We start from the raw sequence: 19,427 nt of genomic DNA, 5'->3' as shown, positions 1-19,427 counted from the left end.
TTAAGATAAGAATATTTGTAAAAATATTGTTGAAAATTTTCAGAAACTTAAATCTCGTCTTGGTCTCCACTGAATCTTGTAACAAAAATCGTTTTATATTTTCTTGTCTCGATTTTTTGATATTTAACAACTGTTTAAAAAGTAATATTTATATATGCGAGCTCTTATAAATTTTTAAGTATATATATATATATATATATATATATATATATATATAATGTTTTTAATGAGCTAAGGAACTATGGAAAATGTTATGTTTATTTTGTTTACTGTATTAATTATTTCTTAATTTTTATTAATATAATTATTTTTATTTATTAAATAAAATTTTGTAAGTTTGTATAATATACAGGGTGTCCTAAAAATTTTGACACACCCGAAGTGTGAAGGTAGATTGGGCCAAACTGATCATCTAAGCAAGAGGTGACTCCACCTCTCGCTAAGATGATGCTTTTGTTACTAAGAGACATACACAAATAATCCGTCGTACATGCCTGCCGATACCGATTTATTGCTTTCCAACGCTCATTAGCTTACATATTTTAATTAATAACAGCAAAAACTATTGCGAATTTTGCAAAATGGTATAGGACTTTTGGTTCAATCTATCTTCACACGTCGGGTGTGTCAAAATTTTTAGGACACCCTGTATATGATTTTTTTTTTCATTTAACATAACATATTTTAGCTTTTTTAAAAATTTTTTAAAAATCAGTAATTTTGACAAGACCAATAATTTTGATAATTTTAGTCTTGATAATTAATTAAGTCTTGTTTTGATCTTGTCTTTGTTTCAAGACGAGATAATATCAAGACTAATCTTAATATCCGCTGCAATCCTATAAAAATAAGAAGATACAAATTTCTTTATAAAATCATGTTGGATATTGCGAAAGCTTTAAAGTACAGTATAAAAGTTCCATCTTATAGCGATATCATAAAAGTTGTCTATTATATGATGCTTTTTTTGTTAAATGAAACAAGGACGAACATATCATGGCTAAGAGTTGTGGCGTCTCGTTATAAAACGGAGGACAAACATATCGTCGGTTAGACAAGCGACCAACTCGCGCAATACTTTTTGAACTGTTCCATAATTTTCCGCCTCATGTAATTCTCGTTAGTAATAGTAGTAGTTATCCTCCTAATAGTAAACCGGGCGTCTCTAGAAAAATGTAGAAAACCTGGAATTCTCAGGGATTTTCTTTTTACCTTCAAAAGTCTATCATGGAGTTTTCATGGAATTCGAACTGAGGGAATTTTTTCAAAAATTTTCTTTTTGATCATTTTGCTTTTATATTGCAAACATCGGCAATCTGATTGGCCAATGATTGTAAATTTTATGTTTCAAATATATTATAAATATATATATATATATATATATATATATATATATATATATATATATATTTATTTATAAATATATTTTTCTCTCTCTTTTTAATTATTTTCATAGCAAAAAATACTGAATACACAATACTAAGTATACATTTTTTATTGTAATTCTTGCAATTAATAATGGAAAATAAAAATATTATGCAAATGAAAAATGCTGATATTACAAGAATAATTTTTTTGAATACATTTTGAAATTTAATATTTAAAATTTAAGTTAATCTTTTCTTTGAGTAAAAAGCTTTAGAAAACGCGCCCAACAAAAATTTATTTTGAAAAGTCCCATCTAAAAATTCCCTAATTTTAACTGAAATTTTGAACAAATAATTTTGAAAAACTGGAAAATTTGCAGGGAATTTTTTTTTACAAGCTAGACACCCTGTAGACTTTCAACCAATAATGGTTACGTTGGCGCGCTTGTAATCGACAATATCACGATGTCGCGACGAACTATCTTTAGCCACAGGGGAGGGTTGTAGTTGAACTATGGACTCGACTGAATTAATGATCGCTAAGTTTCCCGCGAAGTGAAATTTTCGCGGAGGAAGTGGAAGTTGGCGATTCTATACTCTCGCTTCTCGGTAAATGAACGAACTACGTTTCAAGTTTCGCACGCGCGAGGCAACTTTTGCCTTTTTGAAATTTTCGCGGGGAACATCCGTGAGAGATGTTCACATCGTTAAACATCACCGCCATCGCCGTTGTTTAACGAGTTTCCACGTATTTTCCGCGAGTTGATCCAGACGAGAACTAAACATACTGCACGCCAGTAGCGAGCGGACACGAATAGCGATTGATTTTCCGCGATTGATTAATCTGGAGCTTCTATCGCGAATGGACACAATCTCTCCTCTCCGATGAACACCGTGAATTTAGCAAACTTTGTGAAACTTGATGCCATCTCGCATTGAAATTAGCGCTACTTGATCAGAACTTATGGGTGAATTACATTAATATAAAATAGGATGTCTACTCCCTGGAAAGGCATGGAAAACCTAGAATTCTCAGACAATTTTTTTTTCTATTTGGAGAAATCAGGGAATTCTCATGGAATTTTATTGGGACTCAGGGAATTTTCAAAAAAATTTTTTTTTTAAATAATTTTGATCTTATAGTGTAAGCGGTTTGTAAATCCGCCAATAAGTCAAATTGTGAATTATGTGTTTCAAATATATTATTCAATATATTATAAATATATTTCTACAGGATGTCTACTCTGGAAAAGCATGGAATTTTTAGGGAATTTTTTTGAATCTGGAGAAATCAGGGAATTCTTATGGAATTTTATTGAGACTTAGGGAATTTTAAAAATTCTCTAATAATTTTGCTCGTACACTGCAGGTGTGTGTTGCATCCAATTAGTCAAGTTGTGAATTATGAGTTTAAAATATATAAATATATTTTTATCTCTACTTATATATTCAATATTTTAACAAAATATTTTATCTCTATTTATATATTCAATATTTTAACAAAATATGAATATACAATACATATCCTTTATTTTAATTTTTAATGATAAAAAATAAAAATGTTATACGTATTATAAATTTTTATCTTAACGAAAGCTATTCAACTTTTTTCAATACATTTGTAAATTTAACATTTAAAACTCAAGTGGCTTTGTATTTCTCTTTCGTAAGAGTAAAATAAAAAGCATTAGAAACCGCGTACAATAAAAAAACTTATTGTAGAAAATTTATCAAAAAAGTCTTTAAAATATTCTTTTCACTTGGAATTTTAACAAAAATATTAAACAAAAATATCTGGAAATATTCCAGGAATATTTTTCACAATATTAAAGTAGACACTCCGAATACATATACAGGGTGTTTCAGAAATAGTTGGCCAAACTTTAAGCATATTCCACTCATTGTAAGGATGAAAAGAGGTCGTATAAACATGGGTTCAGAAACGCTTTCTTTGCAAGTTATAAACATTTTTTATTTACATCGAACAACATGCCTCACATCGACATTTCTTGATTGGAAATGACTCATCGCTTGGTCTGTACGTTCTCTCGATTTGAACCTTGGATTTTTATTTATGGTGGCATCTTATGATTCTTATTTGTGATACTTCCATTGCTATTGTGGAAGTACTTCGAAATTGTATAATAAAATACGAAATACTCCGGGAATTTTTGAATTGTTTTTGACAGTGCACGCGATATTGATGCGAGACATGTAATGTCGAAGGAAATCATTTCTAGCAATTTCTGTAACGAAATGCTCTTACAGTTTTAAATGTTCTTAAAATCTGTTAAATGTTTATAACTTGCAAAGGAAGTTTCCGGACTCATGTTTAATTAAATAAACTTTTTTTCATGCTTGGAATGGAATGTGCTCTTAAAGTTTGGCCAACTTTTCTGAAATACCATGTATATAAATAAAATTGAACGAAATATAAGATGTCCTAAAACCTCCCGATATCTTTTAAAATAGCGGATTATCTGGTCGAAGAAAGCCGTTATTTTTTGCAAGCTTTTTTTTTCCACCGCAAAGTAAGCTTCAAATTAAAATTCTATTAAAGTAAAAATAACCTGAAATTGAAGAATGTATTTTTGTTCACCTTTTAATTACACAAAATATAAATTTTGAAAGCCTTTTTTTAATTAATTTTAATTTTTTAACCGAAAATTATTAATGCTTTGAATATTTTCGTTGAAAAAAAAAAGAAAAAAAAATCGTTTTTAAATTGACTAGAGAATCTGTTATTAAAGAAATTTAGTGACACTCTACATATGATTTAACACGAAAAAATTGATTGCCAAAATTTAATTTCCTTTCCTGTCAAGAAAATCGCAAATTGTAAATTTCATTTATTATAGCAAAATTATTTTTATGTAAAAATAAATAATCGTTTTTTGCTATTTTACTAATAAATTTCATGATAAATTTTGAATATTATTTTAGCCAAGATTTTTAATACGATTACATGATGAATTTTTTTTAAATTTCTTTTAAGCCTCTTAATAGTTTCTTAGTACGAATCTCAATTTGATGTGTGTTTTTCAGTATTGAAATATTTTTTTTATCGCATATGGATTATATAAGTGTTGCATCTTCCAACGATTTATTATTAAAGCTGCGCCTCGAGCGATTTATTCTGTCGTATATAATATCACCGAGTCAAAAAGAGAGTGGAACGTTTATTGCTCGTTTTTGTGAGGCATCAAATTCATTCTGTTTGCGAATATATCTCTCTTTCGATTAATAATACATAAATAAATTCGCGAATTGGACGCGACATATCATCATATCGTATATATCGTAAATCGTAAATACAATTTCCATTGTCACAAACATATATTTGTTGAGTGATTTTCCCCGTTTCTCTTGAAGCACGATTGAGATTAAACCGTAATTTAATTAATATAATTTAATGAAAATACGATACATCTATAATCGCGCTTCAATTACATCATCAAATAGATACTACATCATCGTGTAATTATGCATACAGATGGCTGGGATATCTTAATCTCGATCATTGTTATTATTGGCATTGCAAAATTATCCAGAGACGAGGATTATTTTGTAAATTATAAGGGGTCGAAGAAAAAGAGGAAGAAAAACGCGTGCGAAGGAGATAGGGAAGGAGAAATGACACTTGCGAGAGGTCGACGATCGACAGAAAATCGCAAATGGAACATCTTCTCGACAGGATGTCACATCAGAGATGTGGGAGGGACATTTCTTAGCGACGATCGATAGGCCTCTTTTTCTCCACGCGCGGGTAATTTAATCTCGATTGTTCACCTCCTCACATGATTATTTAATTTTTCATCACAGAAATATCCCGAAGTTTTTTACACTTCCCTTGATGTAGCTACCGATCAAATAAAGCTCGTGACGTAAGCTTTGTTCTAAATTTTGAAACTTGCTCGTTGCTCGTAATAGACTTTTGCGACATAGTGTAAAAAAGTGTTTATCTTGAAAGCTTTATATAATAATAATATATTCACCAAAAATAATTTTTTTTTTTTAATTAAATAAATACATTTTATTAAAAATTTTTTATTTTTTTACTTAAAAAAATATAAATTTATATATAAACTTTATTTCCAAAAAGTTTTGTTATATTAAATAAATTATTATTTGCACATGTAATAAAAATAATAATTTTTAAACTAAATTATTTAAAATTTTAATATAAGAAATGTTTATTTAAAGATAAAAATTAAGAGTAATTATTTACTTTTAGAAGAGCAGCTTAAAACGATCTTGACCTTGACATATGTTGTCAAGGTCATGACTCTAAATAAGACTCAAAAGATTAGGTTAGGTTTTAATCGTCGGTCATTCTTAATTAAAAAATTATTAACAAAGAAAAAAGTGGTTGTTACGATCCGTTCAAAAGTTGTGAAGCATTAATATAAGCATGAGCAGTAGCATAAATTTTAGTTTTAATTCAGAAATAAATTTAGGATAGGTTACATTTTTCGGAAATGGAGCTATCCCAATAGACAGAGCGAAACTCATTATGACCACGCATATACTTTACACACGTTTACTATTAACTTTTTTTGTTAATAACTTTTTAATGAAGAATGACCGATGCTAAAACTTTTTGAAGGTTACTCAGGGTCATGACCTTGACAACATATGTCAAGGTTAAAATCGTTCTGAAATGCTTCTCTAAAAGTGAATAATTATCTAATAAATATAAAATAAAGGTAATAAATATAAAAAACCAATTTTTGTTTATTTGCTAATAAAAATGCAAATACTTTGTTTTTATTATACATAAAGGAAAGTAGAGTAAAACCAGGAACATTTTTGAATTTGTTTTTTTTTTTTTTTTTAACTAAAAATTATTTGGATTTAGTACATCTTTTTTCAGTGTATTATATAATAAAATGTCTCGCGCGCTACCAAAATAATAATTATATAGTAGATGAACAGAATAAAAAAAATGTATAATTTGTTTTTCAGATGTGTTCAAATAAAACAATTGTTTCTTTTTTTATTTCTATTATGTTTGGAATATTTCTCTCTCTCTCTCTGTCTTTCTTTTTGATTAGCTTCAGAAAATCGAATGTCTTTAATAGCTACTCATTTCGATACTCTTTCCGATCGTCGCTTCAAATTATTGGCAATGTCGTCGATTTCCTATAAAACGATTTATTGCAGTTCTACTTTAAAGCGCTCGACTTCATCTATCGTAAACCGAATTTGCGTCTGAAGTCGAATAATCGAATACCGTTAAAATTTGTCGAGATCGTAAAATACTCGTAAAATTCTCAAAAATTTTATAAAATGTGACGTAAATTCAAACAGCGTCTTTACTTTTCTAGAGTAAAAGATGAACTATTATTTTTGCGTCATTCTTCTTTATCCAAGTTTGCGATCAACAGTCTCTCAAGAGCACATAACATCTCGCCATTTGTTTTTATTTTGATGAGAAAAAAGGGCAAAAACGAAAATGCTGAGAAAATTTGCGGTAACTATTCTTCTATTGATCTCAATTATATGAACCGATCATATTTATCGAGAGATCTCGAAACTATTGTCCTTACAGTGTCAAATCTCTCTCGGATGGTCTTCGACAAATGTCCTAAAACAACAACAAAATATATGGATTTGCTCTCCGTGACTCTGTGATAAACTCCCTTGGGCGCTTAAGCCCCTTCATATCCGAGAAATATTAGCAAGCACCATTTTTCTCCTCGGGCGAGAATGTTTTTCGAAGTGAAAATCAACATCGATGGCGTAAAGAGATTTTTGCAATAGGCCATAAGTTGAGAAATTGCAATATTTCGTCGACTTTCTTTCGAAAGTTGATTGTCAATCGACAACCAACGCAATCGAAGAGGCGATAGAAAAAAATTGGAATTTTTAATAAAAAAAAACTTACATGTTTTTATTTTCGACGCTTTCGAGACTATTCCCGATCTTTTTCCGCTTTTAATTTACCACAAATATTTTTTTTTAATAATGACATTATTTATAGCGATTACTTTACACTATATACGAAGCATACTGCTTTCTTCTCTTCAAATAGTTCTTGAGCAATGATATATTAATAAAACACAATTATTATCATATCTGGATTTTAAATTTGCCATAATTATTCATTTGATACACTCGTAATGTAAGTGATTTTATTATGACGTATTTTATTATATTTTACATTTTAAACGATGATAAAAATATGCAGTAAAATATGTGTTTATCTTATATTTATATCATAAACCATATTTTTATTATCTTCATAATTTAAAAAACCTGCATAATTTAAAAAATATAAAAAAAAAATATTTTCACAATTTACGCATAATATGTCAACCTGATATTTTATCCAAAGAGAATTGGAGATGTAGCGAATATTTGAAATTGTTTCTAATAAAGATTATTTTTTTTATGGTATAAAAAATAAAAGTAATGAAATTTTATTTATCTACATATATATTCGGAAAAAAAAAATTAAAACATTTTTAACACGAAATATCGCCGCTTACGAAATATTGAAGTTTAGAGCACGACGAAATATATATATATATATATATATATATATATATATATATATATATATATATATATAAATAATAAAATAAAATAAATTTAAATAATAAATAATAAAAAATAAATAATAAAATAAATAAATAATAAATAATAAAAAATAAATAATAAAATAAATTTATATATAAATAATATATATATATATATATATATATATATATATATATATATATTCCGAATTAGTGATTATAATCGAGATCGTTGAATAGACAAACGATATCTTTGGATTTGACGCTATTTCATGTACGTTGGGTAGGTCGAAATTGCAATTAACGATAATCTCTTCTATCTGACTCTTCTTGCATTTACCTGGATCGTGATAGCCATTGTCACATGACGCGCAGTTTATACGATACGGTAATTGCCAACAAGTTGATATCCCGCCTGGAGCTGTTGAGCCTTGATTGCAGGTGCTTTCGACAAGTAGCATCGCGTCAATAATTTCTCATCTCAAGCACTGATGGTGATGATTCGCAGGATTAAGATGGAGAATAAACATTTGAGGAATAATATCAATTTTCATTCCGCACAATTTCGATCTTAAATATATGTAGTGATCTTTTTATAAAAAAATATTTACTATATTAATATATTATTCCTAACAATCTTGTTGTTGATTATAATGATGTTGGTACATTTTTCTTTTTTTAAGCGTGTAATGACAAAAAAGGCAACGGATGCAGAAAATTATTTTTATTATTCGCATTCAACCGCCTTTGATATTATTTACTAAAATAAATGATAACTCAATATCATCCATCAATAATTCTTCTGCATGTAAAAAGATGTTTCCTAATTTATTATATTATTAAATTTCGCAATAGAAATAGACAGAATTAAATATATCAGAAACTATAAATTAAAATTTTTTAAAGTTTAAAATAAATATTACATTATTAATATTTATTATATCTATTAATTATTATTTAATTATTAATTACACGTATTAATATTTAATATATATTTTGGAATTTTGAACTGTCCATATTTAATTTTTTTTTTAATACAATTAATATTTGTAGAATACATTAGAAATATGTGTGTGTGTGTGTTCCTGAAGCTGCTTACACTGTAAAAAATTTTCTGAAAATTCAGACAAAAGTGCATCTGAATTTTCTGAGTATCTGAAAGAAATTTCAGACAATCTGTCTTAATCATCAGAGTCGTTTTTCTAAAAATTCAGACAGCACTTTGTCTGAAGTTTTAGTCAATTTTTTTTACAGTAAAAAAGTAGTAAACCTTGTAAAATAAATTAGCGAAATCCAATTTCCACATTCTTTACACATTGTAAAATTATCTCTGGATATCGGACCTCAATCTTCGCTGATCTTATCACTTTGCTAGGCGTGCTGACTTATATGCGGCAACCTACTTTTTTTTTCCCCCCGGGTATATGGTTGAATCATAAAGAATGCTAAAAGGAAGTCGTTCATTTTCGCGAACTCTCTCGAGTTTCCCCTATATTTTGACTTTTTTTTTTTACTAGAAAACTAGATTTTTACGACGTAAGATTTTTACACACACAAACTTACATCCTGACGCTGGATACTCGATTTCTGAAAGAAAAATAAAAGAGACTCTCACGTCGAACTGTCCTGATAAAAGTCATGTTTTCTTCGTCGAATCAAGTCGTTCCTTTCACGAGCACATCGTCTCTTCCACGACGGCGCCTGTAATCGCGGGCGTTTATCAACCATTGACTCGAGTAGTTCGATCGATATCTACAGACGTGTCTTGAGTACGTCCGGAACAAGGGACGTCCGAGATTAGTAGAGCGCCAATCGAGCGCATCGTTCTGTCGATATTGCGATGATCTAATCAGTAATGAATATGCGGAAGGAGAATTGCAGCGAAGGCTATTCTATAGTAACTGAAATAGCCTCTCTTCCTTCCCGAGCCTTTGATAAATGATGCTTGATACCGTATTTAATCAATTTTTTAAACGACAGAATTTCTCACGGTGCAAATTGCTTCATATCATGCAATAAATTTATAAATATTTACGCAAAATACAGGTACGTATGTAAGAAGTCAAATTTCGAGCTTTATATAATAAATAAATAAATACGATGGATATTAATAGTATGGAAAAAAATTTAAATAATTAAAAGTGATTAAGAAATTTAAGTAATTTAAAACTGCATTGATTATGAAAAATTAAATATAGATCGATTAAATAGAGTTTGTAATATATGTATATACATATAATATTAAATATTAACAGATATAATTTTAGAAATTTAATTATAATTAATAGGTATAATAAATATTAAAAATATAATTATACAAATATAATAAATGTAATTAAAAATATAAAATTAAAAATATAATTAAATATTAAAAATATTTAATATTTATTTTCTTTTTAACCTTTAAAATATTATAATATTTATAGTTTATATTTATAGTTATTATTAATATTTATTAATATTTATTAATATTTATTAATATTTATTAATATTTATAGTTTTTGATATATTTATTTGTGTCTATTATGCAGAGTTCATTAATGTATATACATATAATAAATTAGGGAACACACACACACACACATTTTTTTACACGCGCAAAAAAATTATTGATTGATGATATTAAATTTTTTTAACATAATTCCATTATAATCCTTTAGAGTTCAAAGTACTTTTTTGGCTCCATTCACATCCTCTATGACTTAATCTCCTTGCACAGAATAGCTCTTCCTTAGCGCAGGTATTTTCCAATGCCAATCGCATGCGAATCACGTTTTCCCTGTAATACGTGACTGCGATACGAATTTTTTCACGCTAATATAATCTATTTTCCGCTCGTTCGTCATGACCATATCGTGATTAAAATTATTTTAAGGCTCTTTCTCTCTCTCTCTCCCTTGGCGAATCCGGTAATGGATTTTCACGACGATATCGGATGGAGGAAGAGAAGATTCGAGTATCGCGAGAATTCTTTTTAGTATGACGCTGAAGATGATCAGTTATTTCGTTTATCGTCGATCGTAGATCGATCGAAAAGTGAGCGGAAATTTATGCTGAACGTGAGCGAAAAGAGTTGAGATTAGAATGAGATATTGTATGGCAAGATGATTTTCGGATGTATATGTAACTTAATCCATTACACACACACACACACACACACACACACACACACACACACACACACACACACACCACACACACACACACACACACACACACACACACACACACACACACACACACATATAACAGATTAAGAAATTAATTTTATTTTTTTATTTATTCATCTATTTAATTAATTTAATTTTTTTTACTTTTCTACAAGAAAAAATATAAGTTTCCGCGAGATATCGTAATATCTATTCTTTTTCAAGAAAGTAAAAATAGTTGGAATATTTCGAGGGACATTGAGCAAAAAGAAGAGAGTAGATTTCAATTATGAGCTTTCTCGCCATAGGAAATTTAGAGGGAATGAATTATTATTAGAAATGATAAAATCATATTGTGCGTAATTATGTCACGATGAAAGGAAAAGAAAGTTTCCATTATAAAATTATCGGGGAATATTATATTAGGTATATTATTTAATTTTCTAGAGATATATATAAATGATAATTAGAAATATTACATGCATTTATGCCGCTGTGAAGTTAGCACCTCATGCTTAAGGATGTATGGTAGATACAATCGTAGCAAAAAGTAGCTGAAATTCAATATTGACGAATATGTGTATTTCTTATGTAGTTTGAGTATAAGAAATTGCGTGGAATATTACAATTTAGTCATAGCTACAGTGTAGACATGTATTTTTGAATGTCTGTTGCCTTATTACTGAGAATTTCCGAATTTTGTGAATCAAAATGATTAACTTTTAGCAGTGATAATATGTCAAATTCAACTTCACAACACGAAATTTTATTTATAAAAATAAAAGAATTTACTGACACTGAGTGGTTCAGAATATCAGAATAAAAATAAAAACAGTTAATAATCACAAAATATATAAGATTTTTAACTATTTAATTGATAAATATAATAATTTGTCATGTCTCTGTAGAGCATGAAATATGACAACATTGTAATTTTTCATAAGTTGGTTAGATTGCGCCCTCTATACATGAGGCCTACAGGATTATAGCATGCGTAGGTTAAAACTGCATGAAAGTCTATCAATTTCAAATGGACAGCAATTGCATATCTTATATAACTCAAAATTTGCTATAAGTTCGTTTCAGCTACTTCGCACTATTTCCGTCTTTCTCATTCTTCTCAGCTGAGTGCGACGTTGCCATATTTTCACAGTGAATATCGCATCATATCAGATGATATGATCAATTTCATCGAATTATATTTAATATTTTGTTAACGAGTCAGTAGTTGTTAAATATTCTTTAATCAAATATTTCCTCTGTATATAAATTATACTTTTGCAAATTTTAAACAAATTCTGAATATTATTTCCATTTGTTTTGGCTATTTGAATCGACGTGGTCACACGTTTTCCATAAGATCACGGGTTAATTTGCTGCAAATTAAAATCCTCATAACTTTTAATCGCTTCAGTGAATCGACTCAGGATTTTTTTATAAATTTCTGAACATATATAAGAATATTTTGTACAATTTTGGTTAAATTTCTAATATTTCAAAAATAGATACGAAACATCCTTAAAAATCAAGAGTTCTGTTTGCATCCCAATGGTATACAATTTCTGATAGGTTTCAGAAATAGTTCCGGCAAAATACCAAAAAAAATTGCATCTTGAAAATAAATGAAATGCCAACTTTTTCCGTGGCACCGCAAAATACCATTTAAAGCATCGTATCAGGAACTGTAGAATCACTTGGAGTGCAAACAAAATTCTTAATAAATTTATATATCCTTTGGTTTTTGAATATGAGATGCTAACTTCACACCGATCATGTTTACGGCAATCTTATGTTGTGCTAATTATTTCTTAAAAGCTTACTTAAAAGTTGCGTAATTTCGAGAAAGAGAGAAAAAAGTTGGTTTCATGGCGATTCTAATTTAATTTTTATCACCATTCCAGGTAATACGTTTAATCTCTGTGTATAGATTATAGATTTTTTTCTTCAAAAGAAATATTTCTTTGAGAGACAGAGAAAGAGAGAAAAAGATCGCCTGAGATAATCTAATTGGATGAACAGATCTTGTCCAGTTTTATCATTAATCAATAACTCTTTTGCAAAAAAATGTTTTTTAATAAATTAATATTGAAGCTTTCAAAAGAAATAAGTCTAAATTAAATACATAAGAAACTAGAAATAAATTTAAATAATTAAAAGGAAATAATTGTAAATTTTTAATATTTTTCTATCATATCTATATTAATTACAATTAAATTACTCATTATATCTATTAAATATTTAATATATATTAAATATATATTTAATAATTATAAAACATATATTAAATATAATTATAAAATATATATTTAATAATTAAATATATATTTAATATATTTAATATATCAATTATATTTAATAATTATATAATATACAAAACTTTATTTAAACTATCTATATTTAACTTTTCTTAATTACTGCAGTTTTAAACTTTTTAATGCTATTAATATGCAAACAACACCCTTTAGCGATTTTTCGCGAAGAATCAATATATCAAGCCGCTAAAACTCCGTTCGAAATTACAAAGAAACATCATCGGCGTTTAACACTATACGTCAGAGTGCTGTAACTTTCAAGCGACGAATTAGTCTCGTTAACGACGTAAAACAACAGTGGAACAATCCTCTCCACAGAGAGTTTAATTCCGGATCTCCGTTAAAACGATTACAAACCCGCGTCTCTCCCTGATTTATTAAATAGTTCTCTGTCGTTTGTTTTTCTCCCATTAATTCTACACTTGCCCTCGTTCTAATGATAAATCCGATACGATTTAGTTTCTTAATTTTCTCCTATATGTTACAATTTACTACATCTTTTGTATTATAATTACGTACATATATATTATTTTCGTATATTATAATTACTCAACTTTTAAGGTTAGTTATTCTTGTAATTAGAGCTCGATTTTAATCTTGATAATGTGAAAACTGAAAATTAAAGATTAAACATGATGAATATATTGATTTTATTATATATTTATTTTATGTATTTTTTATTATATTATTTTTATATCGAATAAAAAGATATTTCTGGGACACTCGGTATGTATTTCTGTCGATATATCGATATATAGCCAGAACTACAACGATCAGTACCAACTCTGTGGTTTGAAGATATATGGACGAGTGTTCTATGTCCTGAACACATATGACGTTTCCCTTCCAATTCTCAGTAACAGCGTTTCTTGTTCTCGTTTCAAGATTGCGCTGATATTTCGTTACTGTCATCATACGCCGATTGCACGCTTTGTTATCAGTAAGAAAGTTGATATCCTATTTGCAACGAGCGAAAACACGCATCGCGGTTATTTCGAGAAATGATTGCTGAAGCTATTATGGATAATTTAGCGATGTTATGAATTTGCATTTATCAATTGCTATTGCGTATCACAATCGCGTATTGGCTAAACAGTAGCCTTTCTCATCAGACAAATATAATATCTTATAAACTTCTAGCGTGTATTTTGTAATGAAACAAAAATTTGCGTGACTTATATCGAAAAAATACTAAACCCATTTTTTTTTTTTTTTAAGAATTATTTATTTGAGTAGAAATGCAAAGAAATTGGTTATTTTAATTAAACAGCAATTATATTTAAATTAGTAAAATATATAAAATAAAAACAAAATGTGCTTTTATTTGTAAAAAGAAAAAATAAATTTTTTTATCTTTATTATATTAATTTATTATATTAAATTGCTTTAAAAAACTTTTTTTAATTTTTTTGGTTGTTTATTTTAAAACAAGGTTTACTATATTTTAATAAATAATTTCTTATCTTTAAATGAGTATTCTTTTATATTAAAATTTTAAATAATTTATTTTAAAAAATTATAATATATTTTTGGGAACAAAATATATATTTATTTAAATAAAAAAAATTAAAATTAACGAAATGTATTTATTTGAATAAAAAATTTTATTTTTAGTATAGTAAAAGATTATATCTTATAAACTTCTAGCGTGTATTTTCTAGTAAATTTTCTAGTAAATTCTCAGAAATTTGCGTGACTCTATGCATTATAAAAATCACGCAGATAAACATAAATTATAAAATAAGCCAAAATAGTAGCGACTCCCACGAACGTGAAAATAAATCATTTTGCCGTTTTGATAGCACTTCGACTTTATCTGCTCGCTTGTAACATTCTCTATTTATTCTCGACTACACTTTTCTGCATCCAACATGCATTTCTATTTTTTTGCCAACTTATGTTTTACTTTTTGCGCGTACCAAAAATGAAAAAAGGAACCATCCTTTAGCGGCTTTTAAATAAATAAATAATTATTCTCGTAACGCAAGAGATCCAATTCTAATTCAATCTTTATTTCTGTTTTTTCTCATACATCTGAACAACAAGGGCTGAAAATAGTTTTTCTCTACGTATATTATTATTTGCGTAATCTATGAATATTTGATTTTAATCAGAAATTTGCATACATAGATTGCATATATTGGCTCACATGAAACTCTCGGACGAACAATTATGCAAAGAAAATTGATGATGTCACTCGCGCTAGTGCGCGTTGGCGACACTATAGAGATAATTAGAAAGCTGTGGTTGTTCCGGATAATTTAGTGCACACAATAATGTCTAAAAATAAATTCAGTCCAGTAGCGGAAAGCGCAATTGTTTATTCGGATAAAAAAAAATCTTAAATCATCTTCGATTCTTTATGAAATATTTTTGAAATATTTTATGGAAGATATCTGCCATTTTATGACAGGCAAATATTTCGAAAATATGCAATTTTACAAAAAAAAATTTTCAAATAAAAATTGCAGTTTATAGAGGACATACAACAGTGACCTTGGTTTGACCTTGAGACGTATATTTAAAGTCAACTTAAAATGAAAGTCAATTTTTTTAAATTAAAATCCATATTTTTTATTACATTTTCAAATTGAACAAATTCAAATAAGTATCTTTAGTATTTCGATAATTTTTATATAGTGTCAAAAATACGTAATTTTAAGGAACAAAACAATGTATTTTTTTCAAAACACAGAATAAGAGAGATAAAAAAATTTAAAAACTATGAATAGTGTGTTAAAGCTGAAACTTCAAGCTATAAAATACTTTTTTAGTTTTTTTGTTTAAATCGAATATTTATCTGTTAAGATTAAAAAGACTCACCCTGTATATACATATTTTTTTTATACACACAACTTCTGAAAAACGTAATGTAAACTGTATTTTTTTTCTGAATCCAGATAATAGTGTTCGTTTGCTTGACACGAATGTGTAGGAGAAAGATTTATAGATACCTTCATTCGATATAAATAAAACGGACTCTCATTAATCACGATTCTGCTGCAAAGGGAAATAATCGAAACCGGATAATTTAGATAAAGTCTATTATCTGGCCATCTCGATCCTCGAAATACTCGCATTTACATTGATCTACGAAATATTCGTTTTGTGTTATCGTCCATGCGCTATCAATTCATTTGCGCAACACATTTATCAATAAATTTTTATACTAAATTTTTATACACAACAAACATCTTCCTTCTATCATGCAAGATTCGCATATTTTTAACGACCGATTAAACGCGAATAAAAGGAAGAGAATAAAACAGAAAAGCTTGGAAAGGAAGTTTCATTGGAAAATTTGGCTTAAATTTAATATAATTGCATGTCTCAAACAGAGTCCAAACAAATTTTTGTGTTACTTTAACGTAATATGTTAAATGATGACACACATTTGTGTGTTAATATTTCAACACGAAATGAATACAAATTTCATAATAATTTATAAAATAAATTTTCTATAAACTCAATATATTTTTAATGATAAAATTAATTTACAAAACAGTTTTTCATTCCTATTATAAAATTAATTATTCTCTCATATATTGGGTTGGCAACTAAATTCCCGCCGTCTTTTTTTCAAAAGTTTATTTTTCAATAAAAATTAACAACTAATTAATCAATAATGTATTCTCCCTTGTTGTTTACAACTTCTTCCCAACGTTCAACAAGATTTTCAATACCTCGTTGATAGAAATCACCTGGTTTCGACTCGAAAAATTCATCCAACCAAGCTCTCAATTCTGCATCAGAATTGAACGAAATTCCGCGCATAGCATTTGAAAGAGATCGAAAGAGGTGGAAATCCGAGCTTATGCGGCCTTAGAACCTTGATTAAAAGCAAAAAGAAGGAGGTGTCGAAAATGCTCATTTTTCTCAACTTGACATTCCATTTTAATGATCTGAAAATTAACATAAATTAATTCGAACAAAAAAAAAACAGATTCCCGTAGAACAAAACATCCTCTTTCGAATGATTTAAGACATTATGCCAGAAACATTTAATGACATGCGGAATGTTAAAATTTAAAAAAACGGCGGGAACTTAGTTGCCTAACCTAATAGTTATTTTCACATTTTGCTTTCAATTGTTTTCATAATTCATTTGAGTTCAATTAACACAGCAGCAATATATTAAGTTAACACATGAATGTGTTAAGTATTTAACCGAAAAAATTTAATCGACAAATTTTTTAACAAGAAATTAGAAATTTTTCAACTGTAAGTGTGTTATTTCGCGATGGTTGGCTACAGCGACGAAACGGTGCTATCGATCCTCCGTTAATAATGCCCATACTGGATGGAATACATTGTCGCTGTGCGATAAATGCATCGCGAATCTGGCCAGCTTCATTGATTCGCGCTTGATCCTCGTAGCTGCAAGAAACTCCCTCCTTGTCCTCGGCACTTTCTGCTGACCTCGCGCTTCTATCGCGTATTCAGCGTGTATCCTTTATTTCGCGTTTCGCTTTTTGCACGCTTTGGCTTTTTCCAAGTTGGAGATGAAAAGAGCGACCATCCATTAGCGGCTTTCGAGTAAATAATTAATCTCGTAAAGCGAGAAATCCGACGTTTTGACTCAATCTTGATATATTTGCGTTTTCCATCCTTTGATATATACATAAGAAGGTCTCTAGTGTCTCTACTTCCTGAAAAAAAAACATGGAAAACTCAGACCGGAATTTTCAGAGATTTCCTTTTTCCTCTAATTCCCTAATTTTTTTCGGGAACAAAAGAGATTTCTGAGAATTTTATTGAGGTGTTGACAATTTTTTTTTAAATTTTCTCTTTGATCATTTTGCTATTAAATTGTAAGCCAAGTGAATTATGTATTTAAAATATATTATAAATATATATAAAATATATATATATATATATATATATATATATATATATATATATTTTAAATATATAATATATTTAAAAAAAATATATATATATATATATAAATATATATCTGTTTATAAAATATATATATATATATATATATATATATATATATCTGTTTTTATAATATTTAATGTTTTAACGGAATATAGAATGTGCAGAACATATTCTTTATTACAATTTTTAATGATAAAAAAAAATGGAAATGTTATGCAAGTGTAGAATGTTTATCTTGCTAAGGCTATCAATTTTTTTTTTTTTAACTAAATTTGCAAATCTAATGCTTGAAATATTTAAATAACTCTATGTTTGTTCTTCGTATGAATGAAAAACATCAGTAAATGCATAAAATAAAAAAAACATTTCAAAAAGTTAATAAAAAATCTTCGAAATTTTCTCTTTAAAATATTTTCTGCAATTTTGAACAAAAATATTTCGAAGAATTGATCTATAAAATTTCAGGAATTCTACAAGATTTGAGTAGACACCCTATACAAGTATGAGGTAGAGTAGAGTTTCTTCATATTTCTATATTTTCGCGCACATATAATTACTTTGGGAGGATAAAAAATTCTAGATTATTCATGGACTTATAAAAAGCTCCTCTAAATCAGCTGAATTTATGTAAAGTGTTTTTTTTTTCACAAAAATCCATCTCCCTTTTTTGGAAGAGAAAAATAGTCCATTACACTACGCCACTCTCGTATATTTTCGCAACTCGTTATAGAGACACGCTACTTTCAGCGCTAAATAACATTCAAATGAAAACGAATTCACGACAGCAAATGACAGGATGTCATTCGTGTGGTAATAAAATCTCGCGAGGAACGAAGTGAAAAATACATCGCGCACCTACCGCGTTATTTCCGTCACGTAAAAGCTCTCGCTTTTATAATAACCGAGTAGTATCGTCGATTTTGTCCGAGTTCTCTGTGATATGTCACGGAATTAATTTTTTTATTTCAGAGGCTGATCGCTGAACTCAATAAGGAACAGGAGGCTTTCATCGCCAGCAAGCAGGCGGGCGAGAAGGGCGAGGCTGTTGCACCTTGGGTCGGCGCGCCGAACGAGGATGCGCTACGCGAGGAGTGCCTGTCACTCTCAACCGTGAGTGATTACCGGTTCCTTCTTTCATTTTATTATACGTAAAGACTTGGTAAAGCTACTTCGAGATATTTAGGAAACTTTGCT

At 28.5% G+C, this 19,427-nt stretch overlaps 1 protein-coding gene across 5 annotated transcripts in view; it reads left to right on the top strand.

Annotated features, from left to right (window-relative positions):
• Positions 1–19,427, top strand: part of LOC126851785 (synapse-associated protein of 47 kDa) — a 132,282-nt gene that overhangs the window by 72,008 nt on the left and 40,847 nt on the right. For all 5 annotated transcript variants that reach the window (XM_050596111.1, XM_050596110.1, XM_050596109.1 and 2 more), the window contains exon 5: positions 19,203–19,343. In XM_050596111.1, the coding sequence (XP_050452068.1) occupies positions 19,203–19,343 (141 nt within the window). The remainder of the gene's footprint in view (positions 1–19,202; positions 19,344–19,427) is intronic.

Source organism: Cataglyphis hispanica, chromosome 8 (assembly GCF_021464435.1).
Source record: "Cataglyphis hispanica isolate Lineage 1 chromosome 8, ULB_Chis1_1.0, whole genome shotgun sequence".
NCBI classification, from domain to species: domain Eukaryota; kingdom Metazoa; phylum Arthropoda; class Insecta; order Hymenoptera; family Formicidae; genus Cataglyphis; species Cataglyphis hispanica.
This window is presented reverse-complemented; position numbering and strand designations above follow the sequence as displayed.